The following is a 27,490-nucleotide window of genomic DNA, read 5'->3' as shown; positions in this document are numbered from 1 at the left end:
TTTAAGAAGTATGATATTTTGCGAATGTGTAGTAGAGATGGCCGATTTGAAGCTGGCCAACAAAGATGTGTCATATACGGCTGTATATGTAGAATCAACATAAAAAACCATACAAACTTAACTGGGACTTTAAAAATGTAGGAACTAACTCTAGACGACAGGTGCAAAGTATCATGTTCAACAAACAACAAGATAAAATACCAAGCGAAAACTTTCACCAATAAAAGATCTAAGTAAAAAAGATGTTATCAAAGAATAAGAAAGAAAGCAGCGGGACGAGTTCGAGTCCCGTTGAGGGAACAACCAAAAATTTGCATCGCAATTTTGACAGTTCTAACATCGTTGGAATTTTTCAGACCCTTCTATAAGTATACATTATCGTCATTGTATCAATTTGATTGGATGGAGCAGTGTAGCGAATAGAGACGTCACGTTCTGAGACGTTTGTATAATGTTGATTTGTTGTGACATGCATCATTAATTTGATCCTGTATCCTACATTATAACACTTAGATGAACTGTCCCGTACTACCATACATCGTGTACTAAGTTACAGCCCTATATTAATCCTACGATGAGGAATGACCCGGCCAGCGAAAGCTATATTTTTATATAGCCTAGCTGGCCGAGTGGTCTAGGGCACTGTACTTTGTGCAGGCGGTGTTGCCTTAGATGTCACAGCGGTACGAGTTCGAGTTCCGCGGAGGGAACAACCATACATTTGAATCGTTAAGCCCTACTACGCAGAAGGCTTATCCACTGTCGCAGGGTTAACATGAAATGATTTATGCAGGCATAAAAACTGATAACTTATGTTGTGAATACTTTTATTGCCTTAACCCATGTTGACACAAACTTTTACACATTCCGTTAGTAATGTTAAATATCCGTCTTTTATTAAGGTCCAAGATAATGTCCTATGAAAAGGATCGATCCAGACTGCTCGTGTCTGATGTAAAACATAAACGGATGGTTTGCAATAAATTGTGCCTGAGGAATCGGGGACGATTCAAACACTACAACAATAACTGTTGCAGCGGCGGCCTCCGTGCCTCGCTCGTTTACCTCTACAACAACTTTATGTCGGGCTTCACTCACGTACATAGGACGTTTTAGATTCTGTATTAGGTTATTGAAGTCAGCAACACCATCTATGAAAATATCGGAGATCCCCAATGATGGTAAGAGTAGTTTAAGATTAGCTTCGAATGCAAAAGAAAATTTGGGAATTTTTATACTTACAAAGGTCTTTTTAAAACCTGAATCAATTACCTTCGCCGTTGCAGGGGAAAACGATTTTTTCAACTCACTGAATCCATCTATTCTTTTTGGCAAGACAAATATTATTTCATATTTGTTCCCCTTGTACGGTAGTGCTATCGCTGAGAAACTTCCTCCATTGTAATAGCGGACTTTGTGTGTCATCTGCATCATATCAACTTTGACCTGGTTCTGTTCTGTCAAATGAAAATCTTCCTTTCGAGTTTCTTTAGGGTTGAATTGTTTTTCCCATGTACCTTTGAAGTAAAAAGTGTTGACTAGGACCATGACGGTGTTCCTCTTAATCCACTTTTGTTTAATTAAATCTTTTATCTTATTGTTCGTTCTTCTTGCTATATAGCGATTCATTATTCTAGCAGCTCTTTTACAGTTCGCAAAATTTAGTGTACCTATGCCAGCTTTGAAATAGGTCCTTGCAACGTAACCAACATTTCTCTCCAATATAAGACCCTTACTGACAAACAATTTTGTCGCAATATAGAGTTCGTTGTCCTTCGCGCCGAAAATGCCAGCACTTAAGCTCTTATATTGACGATAAATAAGAATATCAGTCAATTGATCGCCTAGAATAGCCAATTTAATTTGAGATTTGCTTTTTCCACCAGTGCCAGCCATCAACATCAAAAGAGCGGAAATAACACTGAACGGAGATACACACGCATTTTGCGAGCCGTCAATCTCACGATAAATATCGTGGGAAAAGTTTATCAAGTTGTCTGTAAAAGAAGCCATATTTAATAAAAATGTCTCAAACGTGTTTGTTGACTACTAAATCCGCAATGGTTTAAAGGTTTATATTTATATAGCAAACTTATTGATCAAATGAGAATAACATTGTTACTTTTACTCGAATATTTTCCGTCCTAATTGATAAATTTGAGCACTCCATTGCAATATACATGTATATTTACATTAAGCCATTAAGCCATTTATGATCTGCAGTCCACAAAATGTACTGTGAAACATTATGAATGTAGCATCTGTGTCGCCATTTATTTCTGTCCTGTTTCATTTTATGATATTGTGTTTTTTGATATTTGATGATGATTTCTGGTCACGTTTACATTCCTTACTGCTATAAGTAGCATTAATTATTAATTCTTGTTGTTAATCACACGTTTGCAAAACAAATGAGTTTTTCTTAAGTATTAGCTTTTTTTAAAAAAAGTCTTAATATTACATCTAGAATTTGCTTTTCTAACGTATCAAGTAAGTCGGAAAATCTAAGAATAGAACAATTAAATATCACAGTTTCCCTCTGAATTTCAGTACATAAAATACAGTTTTTCCACTTCGTTACATGAGAGCTTAAACAAAAAACAAAACAAAAAAAAAAACAAACAAACAAACAAACAAACAAACAAACGCTTTCATACAACAAAGAACAAACAAACGTAAGGAAATTGTACAATAAAGCGTTATCTTACTAAATGTTTCTGTGAAATAAAACCGAAACTGCTTCAGTTGTAAAATGTTACCTTAGAATACGACACGCATCATTAAAAAAAAAACGATCACGTCCATTTACTGGATCTTTATTTTGGCAACACAAGGGTTTAAATATAGCCATAAATATTAATGTACTGTAAACTGCGGTTGATTTGGTGAAGAATATTTTTGAGAAACGTCAATACAAAAACGAATATGGTGAGTAAAAATGAAATGAACTTAAATTGGTATTCTTAATTAATTTATCCTCCTTGGTTGCATTAGTTATTTATTTGCGTATACGATGAAGAAATTCAAGACAAACCAAATATTGCTGATAATGTTCCTGTTTAAAGGTCATTCCATAGATAATCGTTTGAAATTTACAAGTCGTGAGTCATTCGAAGGAAGCAATTTAAGATAAGACTTTTTATAATTAAAATACGTTTAAACTACTTCACTATTTTTTTTCTGACAGAATTACATAGTAAGCTTTTAAATGATTCATTGGGTATGATGTAAATAAATTATTCAAAGATTAGTTCATTGTGTTTTACTTTACGTCCTGTGATAAACACTTAATGCATCAACCGTTCGATTATACCCCGATTTGTTCCAATCCGACGCTCTGAGTTTTATTCTGAATGTCAAACAGATACAACAGAGACAGTTTAAAATGTCATCCAATCGAACTCCAAGTCCTCCAATTAACACCCTATATGTATCTCCGATATATCACTTTGCAGAGAAACAGTAAGAGGTATTGTTTAGTCTTTTGGATTTGACAAGGTTTGGGATCAAACTTACAACATCCTACAATCGTGGAAAGCACACTAATGGGGGAGAGGTGTCTCAGAGGCAGTTGTGATGTATAAATAATTAAAATACAATATAACATTCTGGAAACATTTTGAAATAGTAATGATGAGAAAAACAATAGTCATAGACGGAAATAAAATATATGACCTATCGCTCATTATATAAAAATAATATTGTTATTATATTGTTATTATATACTATTGGACTAAATTATGAAATGCTCCTATCAGAAGTTTAAATTCAGTGGGGGCAGTGGCCAAGTGGCAATATTTTATACTTATTAATTGGATATAAGAGGAATAGAACGGTTTGTTTTAACCCCTAATATACATTACGTAAATGTTTTATTATACCAAAAGTGACAAAAGACACAAATGTTGGCAAAAAACTGAAAGAGACAACATACTAGATTTCAGGAAATTAGATATCTAGTAGACATAGGCACATTTTCCCTCCTGAAATTACAACAGACAAGCAAATTGACCTGCCGACTGGGCACCGTCCATGATGTTTTTGTGTTCTGACTGAAATATGAAATATCTGGACTCGACATTGAATACATCTAACAATTAATGTTGAGAATTCTGAATGAAGTGTTAAACATTTTGCTAATCCGGTAACAGCAATGGATATTCCTTGGAATTAAATAACGCTTATGGTCAAATAGTGTCAGTGCGGATCATATAGGAAGGAAACTACTGACCAGTCAATAGTTTTTTTTTGTCACGCAACTCATCAGGACTATTCACATTTGTAAAAAGAAAAAGTATAATGATATCATATAATTATTCACGAAGTCAGACATCACTGTGTATCCCAATTAGTATAGAGATTTATGAGACGCAAGACTTTATCCTACTCAGAAAATTTCAAAGAATAAAGTATTATTTTTTCAGTCACATATTTTAAACATCATTTAAGCCTCTATACATTCCAAGGAATGCTTTTGCTATGAAGATCTTACTTCGAATAAATTTGTAACAACGGAACACGTTATTCTTTATTTTCACTACAACACTCATTTAGTCTTCTGCTAAGTAGACTATAGTTTCAGCCAAGTTTACTCAAGCACAAATTTACACCGGAAGTGCTTTGGCCACTAAGGGTCATAAGACCTATTGTAACTCACCTTGATTCTTGCTTGTACCAATTCAGGAACATGTTTGTCATGATATTTTACGGTTTATCGTTTATTTTGCCAGTTTGTACTATGTATTGTCTGCCTTCGTGATTAGGAATTCAGCAAATATTGTTTTTATCCTTATTTTGTGCGGGTTTGTTTCTGAAATATTTACGTTGGGCACATATCCGTGGCATATATGTCAATCGTTGAAGAAAAAGAACAACCAAAACAAAAACAAAACAAAACATTGATTAGCTCAATTTCAAAACAAACTGCCTTTCAATTGCCCTTTTCAGAAAACGGGCACATATCGCGAAGCCATACATCACACGAAAATCTCAACTGATGGGTCAAACTACACAAATAGTTGAAACAAATACATTGATAATTATTAGTTACTTTATGTTCTTCGTTGTGTATGTCTGTTTTCCATGTCTGGTCTTTGTCCCTGGATTACATTCTTTTGATTACCGCTATAACCTTGGTTCCCTTTAAATGCCGATACATAAAAAAATATTATCGAACTACGGTATATAGGTTGTCATTAAACAGTATAACTACAGAAAAAAAACGACATTTGATTTCCCATTTGCAACTTGTGATACAGTTCGGAAAACTGATAACAAACTACATCTATGTGCATTGTTTATGTAGAACAATTACTGTACTATTGTTCGTTTGTACCAATCTTCGTGGATTTCATGGGTAAGGTAAACCACAAAATTTGATTCCCAACGAAAAGGAATATTTATTTTAAATTGTATGACAGGATCATCAAAACCACGAATTCAGGAGTCCACGAACTTGTATTTTCCCCTAAATCACGAAAATTGATACCCATGAATATAAGTGCTTTCACATTAGTCTTTTTTCCTTTCCAATAACACTGCTTCATGAAAGTTATGAACCATGTCGATATATTGACTTCACAGTTCAGCAATAGTAACGCACTTATATCAAGCATCTTAGTTTGGCACGCGACCGAATCGATTTATATTGACTTTCGAAAACTGCATTAGCTCTCTCTCTCTATATATATAACTCTTAACAGACAAGACGATAAAATTTGAGGGAGAAAATTCTTTTTTATTGAAGAGTGCATCCAAAGTTTCACGTACAGTAACAACCGTTAACTATAGGAAGCAGTTTGTAACATCAGTCTCGGCCTTAAAAGTAAATAAAGGAATTTTTAAACATGGAGATTACGGTTTTTGTTAGCTCAGGTTGCTCGAAGGAGGGTTAAAGAGTAATCAAGGGAACCAAGGTTATAGTGAGCTATTGCAATCACTTGACTCCGTTGTCTTTATCAATTTTCTACAGGAAAAATAAGAACCAAAGTCATTTACACTAATTTGGTGATTTTGGATTCATGGAAAAACATGGCTGCGATAACTAAAATTATAAGATAATGGTCGGACAGCAGTTTTTCACATATATTTACCAAATACTTTTACTTAAATTCGGACAAAATGATTTTGTTCAGATTTCAAAAATTGTTTTGTGGTCAAATTTTCGTGTACATCCTGTGAATCATGTAAACTCTATGTTGAAGTTATTGCCCTTTTTGTTTTTTTTTTCTTAGTTCACATAGGTTTCAGACAGAAGCTTTTTTTGCATATATTTCCAAAACCGACAGGTGAGTAAAATTCTGACACGGACGGAGTAAAAATATTTAGCCTAATGAGATCAATTGGTGGTCCAAAAATGAAGTTATTGATTTATTGATTTATTTTTAATTTTATGTTGCTACATTTGCTAGCATTTCTTAAAAAATCTTCTTTTCTGACACTCCTCGAGATATTAGAACAAAACTTGATTTGAATATTTCTTAGGATATTCTAATTTGACATTATGTCATGGATTTAATCAGTTGAAAAGCATGGCTGCAATTACTGGATATAGAACATAAGGGCCAAACATGAGTTTTTCGCTTATTTCTCTAAAACATTAGGTTTAGCCAATTTCTGACTGAGTTTGAGTGTTCAGAATGATGAGATCTTTTTGTGGTCACATGTGATGGTATGGTTACCCGTGTTGAAACTGAAAATTTTTTTTGACGGTTTTATTTGCTATTTATATTGTTATTACTTTCAAAAATAAATGGCCGCTTTTACAAAAATAGATTGTATACAAGTATTAGCTCTCTAAAGCTATGAAGTGCTTAGCTATTTTATATATTTACGTGGTACGCGAATATTTGTATATTGATAAATTGTTTTAAAAACTGTTTTAAACGACATACAAAAGGTCAACAATTCTATTAAAATAATAAATACTGCTTTTGGCTGAAATAATGGGCATTTCAAACACTTGCTTTATATATAGGCCAACACACAGTCAGACAAAAGTGTGTGTATTTCTATTTATAGATCATTCGTCATACAATTTGAAATTAAATTTTGCACTATAAACAATTTTTAACATGAACGCATTTCAAGCAGTACATGATCATTTTTAAAAACGAAATATTTTTCTAAGCTACCTGACTAATGTAATTGCACACCATATAAAAGTATATAAATATTAAAGTCGTTTGCTCAAGGATATTAATTCTATTAAATTTGACCCTTAAAATGAACAAAATGAATATATTTTAATCCTTTTTCATAATTGACCAATATAATGCAATGCTATAAATTAATGTTTTCGAGTCGAAGCTTCGCAAGTATGTCATATTTTTTTCTATATATGTATATAATATCAAACTAAATGCGTCACTTCTGAAAGTGAAGCAATAATTAAACCAGGTTAGCGATTCCGCCTCTTTAGAACCTCTAATTTAGTATATGCATACATGTAGGCTTCACAACCACTACTACTTATATGGATGGCTAACCAACTCTTAGATTTTATAGACTTCACCAAAACAGGACTGTGTTTGGCATCAGCAAACTCGACTAAATCAAATATTTTTATTTTTTTACTCATCATGTTATGATTCATTGCCAGCATAAAAGTAGGTTCTGGCGAAATTTTGGACATAACTGGTTATTGTTTATCTATTTTTCAAGAAAGAATAATCAGGGAAGCAGGTTTATAGTGGTAATCAAAAGAATGTAATCCAGGGACAACGACCAGTCATGGAAAACATACATACACGACAAAGAATATGAAGTAACTAAAATCATACATACAAAATAACAAAAGCAAAAGAGCAACTCGGACTCCACTAAAAACTGGAAGCATGGACAAAAAATGCTTTGTCACTCTATCGACATCGTATCCCGTTGTACAGAATGTTTTCCCATGTAAGGTTTGACATATTGCGGTTTAATAATTTCATCATTCGCATTCTGTCATTGTTTAGAATGTATGATCGAATATGAAATTTACTTGTTCAAAACATCAAAGTCAGAAGAAAACAAATTCCGTACCGCGATGAACATGCATGGCATTACCAATAATTTCCTGGTGTCTCCTAATAAGTGATTTTTCTTTCCGCTAAAGACGACTAGGTGTACTCGACAGCCAAATGTATTTTCTGATCAACAACCTCTTAAAATTTACTTTCTTACAAAGTATGCGTAATATATATATATATATATATATATATATATATATATATATATATATATATATATAAACAAACAAACAAACACAAAAATGCCGTAAAAAAACTGCAATAGACTTCAGCAAACTCTCAAGGTTTCATAACAAACGTCTAACCATATCATGAGGACATTCTGGCCCGCTTAACTTTCAAATAAACATGTCGATAGATTTACATGCGCACCATACGCAAGAAACATGGTAGCCGATTGACTGGGTAACATCACGTATTAATTTTTTGACTCTAGAAAGAAACAGAAAGTAGGATTCCCGAAAAACAACTACGGACGGACCGTTGAAGGGAAATTAAAAAGTTTGAACAATCACGAAAAAGGCTAGACATTGCCTTGTGTACCTCCAGATGAAACAAGAAGTCATTTTATTTTACAGGCAGAAACTTTTCGGAAGCATTCGGTACAATAAATTTTACTTCAAAAGGTACCGTATATGCTAGCGTTCCTTTGGAGTTTATTCATGTTATTAATTGAGCTATAAAAATGAAATTAAATGAAATTATCTTCTAGAAAACAATTGTTTTACCTTTGTATTTTTCATATGATTTATTACCAGGTTAGGAGTTAAAGGTGCATTGTTTTATTTTGTTTGTAATGCAACAAACTTCTATTAAAAATGACTACAAACACAAACTTACAAACAAAACCATTTGTATATAATAAAAGAAAAACAAAGTTGACAAAAAAGATATTTTATAAACAATCTAGAGGTATGATATACAAAACAAAATTAAACATTAACTGACAGAGAAAAGTAAAATAAACGCATTGTTCAATAGTAGTATTAAGATATATGTGATAAAGCTTTTTGAACATTTTTACAGTATGCTTGATACAAGAAAGTACACTCCGTTTACGTAGAAGTTCAGTTATTATCACCAACTCGCTGAAACACTGCCTTCCCAATCTTACTGTTTTGCCAGTTGTCCTGAGGCTCAGTTTTGTTTGTCATAATCCAAAAAGTAGTGATAGATTTGTAAGGGTCATAGTACATTCCAGTAAGGCTGGACACGGACTCTAAGTTGTGAAGATGGTCGTTGTTAAAGGCAATTGTAAAGCCTAGGTAGAAATCAGTCCCAACTTGAGTATACCTTCCTTTCAAAGGATAGTGATTGTCGGGGGCATTGCTCCAAGTACCTATTATTGTTCCGACACCGGCTGGAGATGTATCTGGTTGGCATTCCAGATCAATTGTAGCTACATGCTTAGCGTACCACTTTCCTTTGATTCCACACCTATTTGTCACTATTACGTCATTTAGGTCTTGTTCCCATGATTGTAGAACCTTTTGCAATAAGCCCTTTCCCCTTGAGTTAACTGTAAACATTTTAAACAATAGTCATAACATCGTACATGTACACATTTGCAGCAGTGTAAAATTGCAAAAAAAACAATGTGATCCATTTTTATTTGTATTTTTGTGCTGTGATCTATATAGATGTAATGGTAAAAATACGCATTTGCATAAAATACTTATACATAAGTGTGATTGTGTTTAAGGTAAACTTTGTTGATATCGTATATAAATGTAAAAAAAAATATTTCATTTCACTGTTTGATATAAATAAGGTAAGGCTGGTCTCCAACAGATATAACTTACAGTTCATGTATCTTGCTTCAGTAGTAAATGCAACCAAACACAGTACACTAGCTATTCTCTGAAACATGTTTGCGTCTTCTGTGCTTAGCTTAAACATAAAAACCAGCAATAATTAAAATTGCATATTTAGTATCGTTTTCAAACAGAATATATAAAATAAGATGAAATAACAAATGCAAAAATTATCGACAGTTATCCGATCCAGGTGAAGAATATATTTGTAATTATTTAATCGATATCAGTTATTCCCCATTTAGTTTGACTTCAAACAAAGCTTGAAGCAGAGTTGAAAAAATACCGAAACGTCATGAGTGGGATGATTCAAATACGTCAACATAATAATAATGCAGTACCATATAAATTACATTTTTTAATATATAAAGTGCTAAAAGAACATACACATTGAATCTGGACAAACATACATTTATTGTATACTGATAGAACCACTCACAGTAATTTTATGACTGTAACAAACACATTTCCTCGAACTTACTAAATATGTTTGCAGTTCTATACTAGACAAATAAATGATTTTCACAATTCATTAATATAACATCAGTTACAGAAGGCACGAAGTATTTCATCAAACACAAAAACACGTCCAATACAGTGAAATCGGACTTAAGTACTTCTCCGTCTAAGAATCGGGCAAAATGTCTAGAAGGTGTTGTATACGAAGGAAAAAACACAGATATTTTATTGCATAAACCAGGTATTTATACCCGATAACATCCAGAAATAAGTATCAAACTGTTTGTAAAATTTGCCTTTTTAAGATATTGATAGTTCAATTTAAAATGAAATGCACTATGGAAAAAAACCGCCTACGTCTACGTCACAGATGCTTCAGCAGGATAAATTTGAATAGCTGTTCAGTTGTTTTCTAGAGTTATTGAATATATTTGAGGCAAAAAAGACCAAATTGAGAAACGTGATGTGCCACCCACTACCTGATTCCTACACAGAAAGATACGTACAATGTAAATGAACAACGAATAAACCAGACACTTTTTAAATCCCTTTACGTCAAATTTATTTAACCTCACACTTGTTTAAAACGACCCATTTTTATATTCCAAAAATGTTCTTTTTAAACAGGTTTTATTGTATATAATTTGGTTTTAGATATTATGGATTCAAATTTATGTTATATTTATTTTTATTGACTAATGTTCGAATATTAACCTAAATATGGATCAAAACGTCGAATACAATACAAAATACCTAAGTGCGCCGATACGGGATTTAGCCGTAAAATATGGCTTTTACCCGTCTAATACATCATATTGGCGTCGTTAAAATCCATATTGGTCTGGCCCAATACGACGTATTGGACTAATTAGTTAATAAAGGTATAATTGCGTAAGGTTTTCCATATTGGCAGAGTTAATGGTCATCGGCTAGCAATATTGGACTTCGGCTACGTCTAAGTCCAAAATAGCTAGCCTCGGACCAATTTTAGGTTACAGACCACCAATTCAACCAATGGGCATTTGGAACGTAAAAATAGTCCTACGCAGAAATTACCCCCTGTTCCTCATAGTGCTGTGAAAAAAATCTTCTTCCTTTTATTTAAACAATTCAAACTGTTTCTGAAAGGAAAAACTCTTTTGTACATTTTATAGGTGTATTTTGGGAGGATTGTGAGCTGACATATGTAGAATCATGCTGATATATAGTCCTCTACAGGTTAAAGTAAAGGTAAATTCCAGAGAAGCCATTGAATATAGTGAAATTAGCATTGAAGTCTATGGGAAGTGGAATTAATGGTTTCTAGCCTAAATAAGCCAGTATGGAAAACCGTTACATAATACTATGGTATTGCGCATTTCAAGATCTAAAGCTAATTGACCTTTGTTGATCTCTACGTAACTGAAGAACCTTTTTTTTCAAATAAAGACAAATGTACGTTTGGTTAACCATAATCACTCTTTTGACACAAGGATGCACATATTTAAGAAAATATACTCAGAATATTGCAAATGTAAGGTTTACCTATATCATATATAGACTAATAACAATTTAGAAAAATGCTTTTAATATAGTGTCATTTTAGAACCTTTATTTTAATACATATTACGCTTTTTATATCGTGAAGTAGCTAGATAAGTTACGTTCTAAATGTATTTACTTGCGTCCCAACTATGTTCTAAATATATTAATCAAAATTTATCTATAAAACGAATCCTTACCTTAATCAGCCAAATCGAGAAACAGATGACCAGGATACCTGCAGTGCGCAAAGAGGAGTGTTTATGTATGCGCCACCGTCCCACGCACAACAAGATTTTTTAACACACGTGATTATGTGGCCAGTCTTGGATATTTGGGCTACTTAAAGGATTTCATAAATATAATTCATAGTCATGTTATAGCTGTTTTACCGATACATTTGGCAAATCACAATGTATATAAAATACAAGAACACAAGAATTATGGCTCAGCGATCAGTGACCGAAAAACACGCACAAACACATATATAAATATATATATATTTGTAGAAATTGTGCCCCCAAGTCCTACCCAATTTTGATTTTGACCTTTATTAATGCTTAATTTGCAGTTTTGATTTACGTAGTCAGGAAGGATGCCCACAAAGTCTGTGTTGACTATAACATCCTGTCCTGGTCAAATTGATAAGTATTGAAACAGTGTACCGCACAAAACAAAATTTACATTGTATCATAAATGATTCATGTTACAAACTGAGGTCAATAGAAAAACTGTATATTAGCATCCCAAATTTCCCTCATTACCCTAAACATGTTATATTATTTTACACTTATAATAACCAACACTTATTCGATTTTAAAATACTTGTTTTAAAAAAAACCCTTTATTAAGATCCGTAAAGGATCAGATCGCAAAAAAAGATGACAACCACAAAATAGGTCAGGATCTTTTCCTGCCTAAGAAAAATAAATCAAAAGGGAACAGTTTTATCCAGAACCGTTAACTAAGATCTAGCTATATTGAATATAACTAGAACTCCCGCAAAAATATATTAATTATATGGTATAAAATTTGACAATTTTAAATTTCAGATTGTAAAAGTAATTACTCATTGTTTTGTCTAACGAACTGGATATCTGTTGAGATGTTCAACCATAGGGTGGTGTAATCTTTATTTTGTATATTTTAGATACTCTAAAGAACATGCTTGCTATAAATTGTTGAGTGCTAGATTTTTTTAAGGTAAAGACAAATATAGTGTACCCTGAAAAAATTCAATCTTTACAAACGTTATTTATATTAACAATCAAAGTCAATAGGAAAATTAAAACTAATACATGTAAGAGCCAAAATATCATTTTAATGGATGAAACGTTTTGTCATCCAGTTCATTTTTAGTAGTGCTTTTGAATTTTGAAACAGTGATTTTGGTTCATGTTAAACTCAAATTATTTCATCTAAAATACATTCCGTCAGAATTATTATTCTATTTATTATTAAGATATATCCGCTAACAAAGTGTTTTGCGATACATTTACGCTTACAACGTGTTATGTACAATTTCATTTTGTGAATCCCTACTCAACACGAACATTCTCCAATGGACACGTTTGACTATTTAGTGATTGGTTGGATCGGTTACTGATATTCAAGTAGGTTGGGAGAATAAAGAAAGCTAAAAGATATAGTTATTTCTATCATTAATAATTATAAAATGAAATTTCAACATATCAAAAGATACATTTTGCGACCAAAAGATCATAGGGATTTTATAAGTTATACATTTGAGTTGTTACATGTGCGGTGGTTTCTCAATAGTGTGCTCATATCAACTGCAAGAAGTCGTTGATTCGTCCAAGTACAGAACAAAGTCTGGTCAATTTGTCAGACGTGAAATGCATCGGATACTTTTAACTAGGTCTTAGCTATAGACCGGCAATCAGCCATTTACATTTATTGTTTTGTCCCACTTCAATTGTATTATTATGGCATCAATATTGTATCCACACAAAGCGTGTTAGATCTGAGGCAGAAAATGTGTCCGGTTGGGGACTTGATACTATCAGTTGTTGCTTATTGTACAGAACACAAAATCTCATAGTGCTGTGAAAAAATTAATGTGTGTTTCAAATATTGATCCGGTCCGGATCGTGTACTAGTGCTGTAAATGGTTTTGTTTTTCGTTTTGACCGACATTATTTTGTTTTTATGGGTGTACTTTTGTTACGTTCGGATTACGTTTTCTTGAAAAAAACATTATTTTAATGTGATATGTATTGCAAAAGGGTGAACAAGATTTTGTAAAGTCATTAAATTTACCACAAGACGTACTAGAACTACTTCACAATTATAAGTGGATGAATTTTCTAATCGTTTAACTACTTATATCAGTGGCCCTTTTCAAAAAAAATATCGTATGAATAAAATTAGTTGTAAGTTATGACGATACTTTTATTTACTATGGCGTCATAACTTACGACTAACTTCACTCTTACGATTTTTTGTGAAAAGGACCACAAATCTGCAATATATTATTGATTGGGTCAATTGCCTCTAATTTGTGTCTTACAATTGTACCTATCACGATTTCATCTTTCTACAATAATTTTCAGAAATAAATGAAATAATTTTTTGGACTGGTTACAGCATTTTAAGTAGCACTCCACATGTATATATTTTTTTTCAGCAACAGTTGGAGGAATGTTTTTTTTATTGATAAATCTACATTGTTAAGTACCATTCCAGCTAAGATTCATGCAAAATGTGATTCATGGTTGGAAAGCCTACACTTTTTCATGTTTGATATTTTGTTTATAATGTCATAGTAAACACAAAGTAACATGTGGCTTTTCATATAACCCATGTTTGCAGAAGCTAAAGAAATCATATAGAATGTGCTGTGAAATTCAAAATGAAGGGGGATAATTCTGTAAATTACGCTAAAATACAATAGATACAATTGGATTTTCCACAAGGATTGTCTCCTTAGTGCAGACAGATTGATATAAAGAATTATACATTTCATCATAAAGACATATAAGGCAACTTAACAACAAAAATAAGCAAAAATATGTAGCATTTTTAGGTGTATCACATTTTAAAAAGTTTGCACGATTCTTAAAAATACGGCTACTTAAAATGTGATTGACTTAAACGTTTTAAATGACAGACAGTGCAAATGAATATTGAATCATCAATCACTCCATCAAAATGTCCGAAAGTGAAAGCCACTCCACTTTGTTATAGATGACATATTATTCTGTGTTATCTATTCATTATATAAAGGAAAATCAAAAGTATCGTTCATACAGAATATTTTCTTCCCATTTTCGTACGTTTTAGTACACTAGTGCTCGCGAAAATCAATTTGCCTTAAGTCCAAGAAGACTCTCTCAATCAACAAAAAAGATCAATTTTATCTAGATCTGCTTTGAACATGTTCATATTTTTACTTTTAGATGTGTTATGGGACGAAATTTCCACTTTTCCAATTCTCCATTGCCATTACCTCGGTTCGCAGTTCCCATTTGCCTATCCTCCTTCACAGCCGCCCAATAATAACAAATCGTGCATTCTTAATATGTTAAAAGATAATTTTTAAATATGTTTACAAATGTGTACCAAAAACGTAATGCAATACCTTTATAAAACAATGTTTGCTACTTGTAATTAAATAACTTTTTTATTATCCACAAGCCCATTGCGTTATACAACATACGTGAATAATTCAAGTAAAACACGTTTAGATTATATTGATATACATATATGCATATAATGTTAGTATTCTTTCATTAATTTTGTGAGTTTTCGTAAGCCAATATTTTGGGATTTAACTATGTCGAAATGAGGAATACGTGTAGGTTCATACAGACATAATTACTCAAATTTACCATCTTGAAGTTTAAAAAAATATTTGAAAGGCGACATATTTGTCTTTTTGTTCTATGGTAGTAATTTATGCTTCATTAGGTGACTGTTTATTTTTGAATTTATGTGCTAGGATGTGAGATTGTCTTTCAGTTTTAGGTCTTCTTGTGTTCTACAACTTAATAAGTTACCATAAACCATAAAAAGTTTTTTACATTTCATCACACATTGTTTGTTTATTTTCAAATAAAATATAGGTTCTGATCATTATGTTACTTTAACATTCAGCAATGCCTATTTGTCCTCATCAACTCGGTTGAAAACCGCTTTCCCTATCCTAAAGCTTTGCCAGATATCTTGGGGTGCAGTTTTGTTTGTCATGATCCAAAACGTTGTAATTGAGTCATCGAGTTTTACCTTTGTATTTTTCATATGATTTATTACCAGGTTAGGAGTTAAAGGTGCATTGTTTTATTTTGTTTGTAATGCAACAAACTTCTATTAAAAATGACTACAAACACAAACTTACAAACAAAACCATTTGTATATAATAAAAGAAAAACAAAGTTGACAAAAAAGATATTTTATAAACAATCTAGAGGTATGATATACAAAACAAAATTAAACATTAACTGACAGAGAAAAGTAAAATAAACGCATTGTTCAATAGTAGTATTAAGATATATGTGATAAAGCTTTTTGAACATTTTTACAGTATGCTTGATACAAGAAAGTACACTCCGTTTACGTAGAAGTTCAGTTATTATCACCAACTCGCTGAAACACTGCCTTCCCAATCTTACTGTTTTGCCAGTTGTCCTGAGGCTCAGTTTTGTTTGTCATAATCCAAAAAGTAGTGATAGATTTGTAAGGGTCATAGTACATTCCAGTAAGGCTGGACACGGACTCTAAGTTGTGAAGATGGTCGTTGTTAAAGGCAATTGTAAAGCCTAGGTAGAAATCAGTCCCAACTTGAGTATACCTTCCTTTCAAAGGATAGTGATTGTCGGGGGCATTGCTCCAAGTACCTATTATTGTTCCGACACCGGCTGGAGATGTATCTGGTTGGCATTCCAGATCAATTGTAGCTACATGCTTAGCGTACCACTTTCCTTTGATTCCACACCTATTTGTCACTATTACGTCATTTAGGTCTTGTTCCCATGATTGTAGAACCTTTTGCAATAAGCCCTTTCCCCTTGAGTTAACTGTAAACATTTTAAACAATAGTCATAACATCGTACATGTACACATTTGCAGCAGTGTAAAATTGCAAAAAAAACAATGTGATCCATTTTTATTTGTATTTTTGTGCTGTGATCTATATAGATGTAATGGTAAAAATACGCATTTGCATAAAATACTTATACATAAGTGTGATTGTGTTTAAGGTAAACTTTGTTGATATCGTATATAAATGTAAAAAAAAATATTTCATTTCACTGTTTGATATAAATAAGGTAAGGCTGGTCTCCAACAGATATAACTTACAGTTCATGTATCTTGCTTCAGTAGTAAATGCAACCAAACACAGTACACTAGCTATTCTCTGAAACATGTTTGCGTCTTCTGTGCTTAGCTTAAACATAAAAACCAGCAATAATTAAAATTGCATATTTAGTATCGTTTTCAAACAGAATATATAAAATAAGATGAAATAACAAATGCAAAAATTATCGACAGTTATCCGATCCAGGTGAAGAATATATTTGTAATTATTTAATCGATATCAGTTATTCCCCATTTAGTTTGACTTCAAACAAAGCTTGAAGCAGAGTTGAAAAAATACCGAAACGTCATGAGTGGGATGATTCAAATACGTCAACATAATAATAATGCAGTACCATATAAATTACATTTTTTAATATATAAAGTGCTAAAAGAACATACACATTGAATCTGGACAAACATACATTTATTGTATACTGATATAACCACTCACAGTAATTTTATGACTGTAACAAACACATTTCCTCGAACTTACTAAATATGTTTGCAGTTCTATACTAGACAAATAAATGATTTTCACAATTCATTAATATAACATCAGTTACAGAAGGCACGAAGTATTTCATCAAACACAAAAACACGTCCAATACAGTGAAATCGGACTTAAGTACTTCTCCGTCTAAGAATCGGGCAAAATGTCTAGAAGGTGTTGTATACGAAGGAAAAAACACAGATATTTTATTGCATAAACCAGGTATTTATACCCGATAACATCCAGAAATAAGTATCAAACTGTTTGTAAAATTTGCCTTTTTAAGATATCGATAGTTCAATTTAAAATGAAATGCACTATGGAAAAAAACCGTCTACGTCTACGTCACAGATGCTTCAGCAGCATAAATTTGAATAGCTGTTCAGTTGTTTTCTAGAGTTATTGAATATATTTGAGGCAAAAAAGACCAAATTGAGAAACGTGATGTGCCACCCACTACCTGATTCCTACACAGAAAGATACGTACAATGTAAATGAACAACGAATAAACCAGACACTTTTTAAATCCCTTTACGTCAAATTTATTTACCTCACACTTGTTTAAAACGACCCATTTTTATATTCCAAAAATGTTCTTTTTAAACAGGTTTTATTGTATATAATTTGGTTTTAGATATTATGGATTCACATATATGTTATATTTATTTTTATTGACTAATGTTCGAATATTAACCTAAATATGGATCGAAACGTCGAATACAATACAAAATACCTAAGTGCGCCGATACGGGATTTAGCCGTAAAATATGGCTTTTACCCGTCTAATACATCATATTGGCGTCGTTAAAATCCATATTGGTCTGGCCCAATACGACGTATTGGACTAATTAGTTAATAAAGGTATAATTGCGTAAGGTTTTCCATATTGGCAGAGTTAATGGTCATCGGCTAGCAATATTGGACTTCGGCTACGCCTAAGTCCAAAATAGCTAGCCTCGGACCAATTTTAGGTTACAGACCACCAATTCAACCAATGGGCATTTGGAACGTAAAAATAGTCCTACGCAGAAATTACCCCCTGTTCCTCATAGTGCTGTGAAAAAAATCTTCTTCCTTTTATTTAAACAATTCAAACTGTTTCTGAAAGGAAAAACTCTTTTGTACATTTTATAGGTGTATTTTGGGAGGATTGTGAGCTGACATATGTAGAATCATGCTGATATATAGTCCTCTACAGGTTAAAGTAAAGGTAAATTCCAGAGAAGCCATTGAATATAGTGAAATTAGCATTGAAGTCTATGGGAAGTGGAATTAATGGTTTCTAGCCTAAATAAGCCAGTATGGAAAACCGTTACATAATACTATGGTATTGCACATTTCAAGATCTAAAGCTAATTGACCTTTGTTGATCTCTACGTAACTGAAGAACCTTTTTTTTCAAATAAAGACAAATGTACGTTTGGTTAACCATAATCACTCTTTTGACACAAGGATGCACATATTTAAGAAAATATACTCAGAATATTGCAAATGTAAGGTTTACCTATATCATATATAGACTAATAACAATTTAGAAAAATGCTTTTAATATAGTGTCATTTTAGAACCTTTATTTTAATACATATTACGCTTTTTATATCGTGAAGTAGCTAGATAAGTTACGTTCTAAATGTATTTACTTGCGTCCCAACTATGTTCTAAATATATTAATCAAAATTTATCTATAAAACGAATCTTTACCTTAATCAGCCAAATCGAGAAACAGATGACCAGGATACCTGCAGTGCGCAAAGAGGAGTGTTTATGTATGCGCCACCGTCCCACGCACAACAAGATTTTTTAACACACGTGATTATGTGGCCAGTCTTGGATATTTGGGCTACTTAAAGGATTTCATAAATATAATTCATAGTCATGTTATAGCTGTTTTACCGATACATTTGGCAAATCACAATGTATATAAAATACAAGAACACAAGAATTATGGCTCAGCGATCAGTGACCGAAAAACACGCACAAACACATATATAAATATATATATATTTGTAGAAATTGTGCCCCCAAGTCCTACCCAATTTTGATTTTGACCTTTATTAATGCTTAATTTGCAGTTTTGATTTACGTAATCAGGAAGGATGCCCACAAAGTCTGTGTTGACTATAACATCCTGTCCTGGTCAAATTGATAAGTATTGAAACAGTGTACCGCACAAAACAAAATTTACATTGTATCATAAATGATTCATGTTACAAACTGAGGTCAATAGAAAAACTGTATATTAGCATCCCAAATTTCCCTCATTACCCTAAACATGTTATATTATTTTACACTTATAATAACCAACACTTATTCGATTTTAAAATACTTGTTTTAAAAAAAACCCTTTATTAAGATCCGTAAAGGATCAGATCGCAAAAAAAGATGACAACCACAAAATAGGTCAGGATCTTTTCCTGCCTAAGAAAAATAAATCAAAAGGGAACAGTTTTATCCAGAACCGTTAACTAAGATCTAGCTATATTGAATATAACTAGAACTCCCGCAAAAATATATTAATTATATGGTATAAAATTTGACAATTTTAAATTTCAGATTGTAAAAGTAATTACTCATTGTTTTGTCTAACGAACTGGATATCTGTTGAGATGTTCAACCATAGGGTGGTGTAATCTTTATTTTGTATATTTTAGATACTCTAAAGAACATGCTTGCTATAAATTGTTGAGTGCTAGATTTTTTTAAGGTAAAGACAAATATAGTGTACCCTGAAAAAATTCAATCTTTACAAACGTTATTTATATTAACAATCAAAGTCAATAGGAAAATTAAAACTAATACATGTAAGAGCCAAAATATCATTTTAATGGATGAAACGTTTTGTCATCCAGTTCATTTTTAGTAGTGCTTTTAAATTTTGAAACAGTGATTTTGGTTCATGTTAAACTCAAATTATTTCATCTAAAATACATTCCGTCAGAATTATTATTCTATTTATTATTAAGATATATCCGCTAACAAAGTGTTTTGCGATACATTTACGCTTACAACGTGTTATGTACAATTTCATTTTGTGAATCCCTACTCAACACGAACATTCTCCAATGGACACGTTTGACTATTTAGTGATTGGTTGGATCGGTTACTGATATTCAAGTAGGTTGGGAGAATAAAGAAAGCTAAAAGATATAGTTATTTCTATCATTAATAATTATAAAATGAAATTTCAACATATCAAAAGATACATTTTGCGACCAAAAGATCATAGGGATTTTATAAGTTATACATTTGAGTTGTTACATGTGCGGTGGTTTCTCAATAGTGTGCTCATATCAACTGCAAGAAGTCGTTGATTCGTCCAAGTACAGAACAAAGTCTGGTCAATTTGTCAGACGTGAAATGCATCGGATACTTTTAACTAGGTCTTAGCTATAGACCGGCAATCAGCCATTTACATTTATTGTTTTGTCCCACTTCAATTGTATTATTATGGCATCAATATTGTATCCACACAAAGCGTGTTAGACCTGAGGCAGAAAATGTGTCCGGTTGGGGACTTGATACTATCAGTTGTTGCTTATTGTACAGAACACAAAATCTCATAGTGCTGTGAAAAAATTAATGTGTGTTTCAAATATTGATCCAGTCCGGATCGTGTACTAGTGCTGTAAATGGTTTTGTTTTTCGTTTTGACCGACATTATTTTGTTTTTATGGGTGTACTTTTGTTACGTTCGGATTACGTTTTCTTGAAAAAAACATTATTTTAATGTGATATGTATTGCAAAAGGGTGAACAAGATTTTGTAAAGTCATTAAATTTACCACAAGACGTACTAGAACTACTTCACAATTATAAGTGGATGAATTTTCTAATCGTTTAACTACTTATATCAGTGGCCCTTTTCAAAAAAAATATCGTATGAATAAAATTAGTTGTAAGTTATGACGATACTTTTATTTACTATGGCGTCATAACTTACGACTAACTTCACTCTTACGATTTTTTGTGAAAAGGACCACAAATCTGCAATATATTATTGATTGGGTCAATTGCCTCTAATTTGTGTCTTACAATTGTACCTATCACGATTTCATCTTTCTACAATAATTTTCAGAAATAAATGAAATAATTTTTTGGACTGGTTACAGCATTTTAAGTAGCACTCCACATGTATATATTTTTTTTCAGCAACAGTTGGAGGAATGTTTTTTTTATTGATAAATCTACATTGTTAAGTACCATTCCAGCTAAGATTCATGCAAAATGTGATTCATGGTTGGAAAGCCTACACTTTTTCATGTTTGATATTTTGTTTATAATGTCATAGTAAACACAAAGTAACATGTGGCTTTTCATATAACCCATGTTTGCAGAAGCTAAAGAAATCATATAGAATGTGCTGTGAAATTCAAAATGAAGGGGGATAATTCTGTAAATTACGCTAAAATACAATAGATACAATTGGATTTTCCACAAGGATTGTCTCCTTAGTGCAGACAGATTGATATAAAGAATTATACATTTCATCATAAAGACATATAAGGCAACTTAACAACAAAAATAAGCAAAAATATGTAGCATTTTTAGGTGTATCACATTTTAAAAAGTTTGCACGATTCTTAAAAATACGGCTACTTAAAATGTGATTGACTTAAACGTTTTAAATGACAGACAGTGCAAATGAATATTGAATCATCAATCACTCCATCAAAATGTCCGAAAGTGAAAGCCACTCCACTTTGTTATAGATGACATATTATTCTGTGTTATCTATTCATTATATAAAGGAAAATCAAAAGTATCGTTCATACAGAATATTTTCTTCCCATTTTCGTACGTTTTAGTACACTAGTGCTCGCGAAAATCAATTTGCCTTAAGTCCAAGAAGACTCTCTCAATCAACAAAAAAGATCAATTTTATCTAGATCTGCTTTGAACATGTTCATATTTTTACTTTTAGATGTGTTATGGGACGAAATTTCCACTTTTCCAATTCTCCATTGCCATTACCTCGGTTCGCAGTTCCCATTTGCCTATCCTCCTTCACAGCCGCCCAATAATAACAAATCGTGCATTCTTAATATGTTAAAAGATAATTTTTAAATATGTTTACAAATGTGTACCAAAAACGTAATGCAATACCTTTATAAAACAATGTTTGCTACTTGTAATTAAATAACTTTTTTATTATCCACAAGCCCATTGCGTTATACAACATACGTGAATAATTCAAGTAAAACACGTTTAGATTATATTGATATACATATATGCATATAATGTTAGTATTCTTTCATTAATTTTGTGAGTTTTCGTAAGCCAATATTTTGGGATTTAACTATGTCGAAATGAGGAATACGTGTAGGTTCATACAGACATAATTACTCAAATTTACCATCTTGAAGTTTAAAAAAATATTTGAAAGGCGACATATTTGTCTTTTTGTTCTATGGTAGTAATTTATGCTTCATTAGGTGACTGTTTATTTTTGAATTTATGTGCTAGGATGTGAGATTGTCTTTCAGTTTTAGGTCTTCTTGTGTTCTACAACTTAATAAGTTACCATAAACCATAAAAAGTTTTTTTACATTTCATCACACATTGTTTGTTTATTTTCAAATAAAATATAGGTTCTGATCATTATGTTACTTTAACATTCAGCAATGCCTATTTGTCCTCATCAACTCGGTTGAAAACCGCTTTCCCTATCCTAAAGCTTTGCCAGATATCTTGGGGTGCAGTTTTGTTTGTCATGATCCAAAACGTTGTAATTGAGTCATCGGGTTTGTAATACATTCCGGTTAAACTTGATGCGGATTGGTCACTTTTAAACACAACAGTGAATCCTAGATAGACATCTTTTCCGGCATGTGTATACCGTCCTTCAATTGGGCTGTGATCTTCCGGTGTGTTCCAAGTACCAATTACTGTGCCAACCCCGATAGGAGACTCATCTGCCCTGCAGTCAAGAACTAATGTAGCTACATTCTCTGAATACCAATTTCCGTTAAATATACAAGGTTTATTAAGTTTTATTTTGTCTTTCTGAGACCGAAGAACACCTTTAAGCATATTTGTCTCCTCCCCTACAAAATTAAATATAAAAGAGAAAAGGAAAGAAAATATCATAGATAGCTTATAGGTGTAAAGTTACGGAAGATCAAACATATCAATATCGATAGCATGATTCATCAATTGATTTTAGTTTAACAATAGATTAAACAAGGTATATAATTTAAGAAATAAATCACGGATACTATACTCGACGTCACATACAACACATTTTCGAATTGAAGCTCTACTTTTTAAACCGTCGGGACTTACCGCTAGAGTTGTCTCTTTTTTATTTAATCTGAAGATAGTTCGCATATATGCATGACGTGTTAGTACCAATGAGTCCCTTAGTAGCTTAAATCATGGGTAACAAATCCTTACGGGAAAATCCCATACTAATATCCGCCATGTTGGTTTCTACGGGACGATTTGTTTACAAACGAAGTTCGTAAGTTCCCGTCGAACTCCGGTGACAATCGTCTGCTTGATCAACTTCTCGGTATTGTACGTTGTTCGCGTAAAATAAATCCGAGATATCCGAAATAACGCCGAAATGCATTCTGGGTTCTTCGATTTTTGGAGAAACCATTTAAACGTAAACAACATCTCCTAGCAACCCGATCACTGTAAACATGGCCGACTTTTTACATTGTAAATTTTGGCACCGAGAATTAAAATCTGACCGGAATTTAACGATTCAGTGCTTAGGGAGAAGCCGTTTGGCTAAACGAATGAGCAAGTCATTTAAGACAATTTAAACGAGGTAGGTGTCAATAAAGTCGTAGAAAATATTTTTATTCAAATTTTAACAGTATGTTATTTATGTGACGCCGAGTATACATTCTATCATTGTTTTACCACGAGCTGGCCATTTATATCAGATTGTTTTACCCCAAGCGAAAGCAAGGTGTTAAGAAAGGTTATAAATGGACAGCCCGTGGTAGACGAAAACGGAGTTTCCGTGATTTATTTCGATTCTAGTATGACTAGTTAGTTTATATTGTTTTATATTTATCACTGTGGTTGTGGCTGTGGGCTATAGAGCTTTGAAGCACGTCATATCAGAATTAGTTCTTAAGTGCAGAAAGACACAGGTAAAGGTTGTTAAACAAATTTTTTGGTTAATATAGCAATATTTTACTGTTAAGATTAGCTAAGCCAATCATCTCTTTATTCTCTGAAATTCAATCTTGTTTACTTACTTTTTAGAATTCGGGATTCATTTAACATAACCATAAGACAAAGAATATGGAGAATACCTTGCAGCATATCGATGCCTTGTCCTATGCTGAAATACAAGCAGATAAACAAAAATAGCATGATATATCTGCTAGCAATTTTTAAATTTTTATTAAATGCAATACTTTGACAAAGTGCAAACAGTAAAAAAAACTCCAAATATTTCAAAATTAATAGCATATTGATAAGTGCTATTAGTTCTATCGAAAGTCATTATAATGGATAATATAACACGATTCATGGTCATGATTTTATATATGATTTATCCTTCAAAATTACAACTTTTATAAATTCATTTATGTTAAATGTACATATTAGTTCAATGTATGTATTTGGTGTTAGTAAAGATTTTTGTTATAAGTTACTTTTATATTAATAAAATGTTAAAGAAAACATAAAGCATTTAATTTTAGTAGTAATATTATATATTCTAACGATAAACAAGATTTCCATAAAATCTTACCGAATGTAAGTTATTAAGCTAGATATATTCCCAACAAAAGTAACAAATATGGGCACGGGAGTTTATAAATGCTACTTCATCCGACGCAGTTGAACACGTGACAGTGTAGCCTTGAGCATACTGCATATCTACTTCCCCTTATTTAGAGATACCTTTGAATTATGTAAAAACATATTTGTCTGTTCCCTGTTTCACTACTTACCCCATTTCTGTACCTTAACTTAACATTTTTATGGCCATTTTCACTGATTCCTTTTAAAATCTAGATCTAGTCTGATTTAATGTTAAATCTTTTTGAATTATAAAATAACTTTTCTTCCAGCATTCCCTATTTTGTGTTGATTGGAGCAATACCAATAATTCGTTTTGCCTTAAAAAAATCAATATGGCTCTAATAATTCAAACTAGCCACACAATTGTCAATGATCATATAAGAGTCTTTTCCGAAAGAAAATACTTTTCTTTTCAAATAAAAAAAAAAAAAAACAAAACAAAAACAAAACAAAAAACAAAACGAATTTTATTATACATTTCGCAAATGTTCTACCTTCTTTCTGCAAATAAAACATGTAGAACAGATTTTGTAAACCTATTTAATCTATCATCTCAAGAGATCTTTGGCGGTAATTCTCGTTATAAAGTAATGAAGTTAATAACTTATTTATTCAATTTGTGTTTTTTTCACTAAATACATAATACATCATTACGTAGTATTACTTGTAATTATGTATTATTAATTATGAATGGTTCAAAAGTACATGTTGCTAATGTTGAATGACTGATGTTTTTACAAACTGTGTATGATATGTGTATAATGTGAAATGAACTTTGCACTCTTATACATCATATTTATCGGGGCAGGATGTTTTATACTTTCATACATCAATTGCCCCCTTCCCACGACTTTGTAAAATTTTATTACACCACTGATCATTCAACAGTGCAGAAAAATAGTTCAGTTAGACAAGTAACATGATGTGTTTTTTTTTTGTTTTTTGTTTTGTTTTTGTTTTTGTTTTTTTTTCTACCATACATGGTGTACTAAGTTACAGCCCCAGATTAATCCTGCGAGGAGGAATGACCCCGCCAGCGAAAGCTATATTTTTATATAGCCTAGCTAGTCTAGGGCGCTGGACTATGTGCAGGCGGTGTTGCCATAGATGTCACAGCGGTACGAGTTCGAGTTCCGCGGAGGGAGGCGACCAAAAATATGCATCGCAAATTTGACAGTTCTAACATCGTTGGGAATTTTTCAGACCTTTCCATATATATATATATATATATATCCAATGAGCAGTAAAATAATAAGCGCAGGCCCAAAATTCAACTCCCTTTATTATGTAGTACACCTTATTTTAAATAAGGTAATTTGTTCCTGTATGTGAACGATATGTATTGTTGAAGTCCATTCGTCCAAATTCGTATCCAAAATCGAACTTTTATTTCCCTAAGTCGAAGTTAGGGAATTAACAGTATAAACAAAAAAAAAAACCGCCTAAGTAGCACATCAACGATTTTATTCAACATCATTTTACCACTGTTAAGCTCTTGCCATCCCCAAGCTTTCGTTGACGTTGCAATTCCTGTACAGCCATTTGTATTACCATTTCTTCAAATCTATGACATTGCAAGCTAATTTTAAAACTGTGAAATATCAAGAATGTCCGATTCCTATTTCTAATTGGTACCGATCGTGCACATGTATATACACCATAACGATTCACATGTTCATGATAACGACCTTAAAACCTTTGTAATTATAACTTTAATCTTGTAACAACATAAGTCTGCTCCAGAAGCCTTATCGTGAGAAGTCTAGCACGTCACAAAATTGTGCGAAGTTTCGGGAAGCTCTGGCATGACGAATAAGAGATATGAAAACGCAAACACAGATGCTGAAGACATTTTGCCATAGACGAAACGAAAGTTGACGAAACGAAATGAGAAGTCACCGTGTTTGTCGTATAGTTCATAAGTGTTCCCTTTTCATCAATTTCTTAGATTATGGGCTGCATTCATAATGTTATGTCCTGGAAGCTCAGGTTTTTTCCTAGAGATATGTGATGTATAAAATACCCTACTCGTGGATTGTTTAAATATTAACCGTCCTCTAAATACCGAAAACTGAGGTCAAAGGATCTGGCTAAACTGAACTTCTTTTG

General features: G+C 32.3%; 4 protein-coding genes across 5 annotated transcripts; all 4 read right to left on the bottom strand.

The window, feature by feature from the left end:
• Positions 1-820: 820 nt before the first annotated feature.
• LOC148616932 (iris-like) lies at positions 821-2,053 on the bottom strand. Its single transcript, XM_088581615.1, has one exon. The coding sequence runs from the start codon at positions 2,011-2,013 to the stop codon at positions 898-900; it is 1,116 nt and encodes a 371-aa protein (XP_088437741.1). The 5' UTR covers positions 2,014-2,053; the 3' UTR covers positions 821-897.
• A 6,837-nt stretch (positions 2,054-8,890) lies between these two features.
• Positions 8,891-12,164, bottom strand: LOC148616931 (uncharacterized). Its single transcript, XM_088584107.1, has 3 exons — positions 12,007-12,164; positions 9,815-9,902; positions 8,891-9,531 (listed from the first exon to the last, which is right to left on the bottom strand). The coding sequence occupies exons 2-3, from the start codon at positions 9,879-9,881 to the stop codon at positions 9,080-9,082; spliced, it is 519 nt and encodes a 172-aa protein (XP_088440233.1). The 5' UTR covers positions 9,882-9,902; positions 12,007-12,164; the 3' UTR covers positions 8,891-9,079.
• A 3,266-nt stretch (positions 12,165-15,430) lies between these two features.
• LOC148616930 (uncharacterized) lies at positions 15,431-19,474 on the bottom strand. Its single transcript, XM_088584106.1, has 3 exons — positions 19,317-19,474; positions 17,126-17,213; positions 15,431-16,842 (listed from the first exon to the last, which is right to left on the bottom strand). Exons 2-3 carry the CDS (start codon positions 17,190-17,192, stop codon positions 16,391-16,393), a joined length of 519 nt encoding a protein of 172 aa, XP_088440232.1. The 5' UTR covers positions 17,193-17,213; positions 19,317-19,474; the 3' UTR covers positions 15,431-16,390.
• A 3,266-nt stretch (positions 19,475-22,740) lies between these two features.
• LOC148616929 (uncharacterized) lies at positions 22,741-25,444 on the bottom strand. 2 transcript variants are annotated; one of them, XM_088584103.1, is made up of 3 exons: positions 25,329-25,444; positions 24,829-24,914; positions 22,741-23,658 (listed from the first exon to the last, which is right to left on the bottom strand). In XM_088584103.1, exons 2-3 carry the CDS (start codon positions 24,893-24,895, stop codon positions 23,240-23,242), a joined length of 486 nt encoding a protein of 161 aa, XP_088440229.1. In that variant the 5' UTR covers positions 24,896-24,914; positions 25,329-25,444; the 3' UTR covers positions 22,741-23,239. The 2 variants fall into 2 exon arrangements, with proteins under 2 accessions (XP_088440229.1, XP_088440231.1); XM_088584105.1 differs by having other exon boundaries at positions 24,886-24,914; positions 25,329-25,421.
• Positions 25,445-27,490: the final 2,046 nt, after the last annotated feature.

Source organism: Perna viridis, chromosome 5 (assembly GCF_037379345.1).
Source record: "Perna viridis isolate PV_CMFRI_1.1 ecotype Kerala chromosome 5, ASM3737934v1, whole genome shotgun sequence".
Taxonomy (NCBI): domain Eukaryota; kingdom Metazoa; phylum Mollusca; class Bivalvia; order Mytilida; family Mytilidae; genus Perna; species Perna viridis.
Note: the sequence above shows the minus strand (reverse complement) of the source record. Positions and strands in the feature narration are given on the sequence as shown.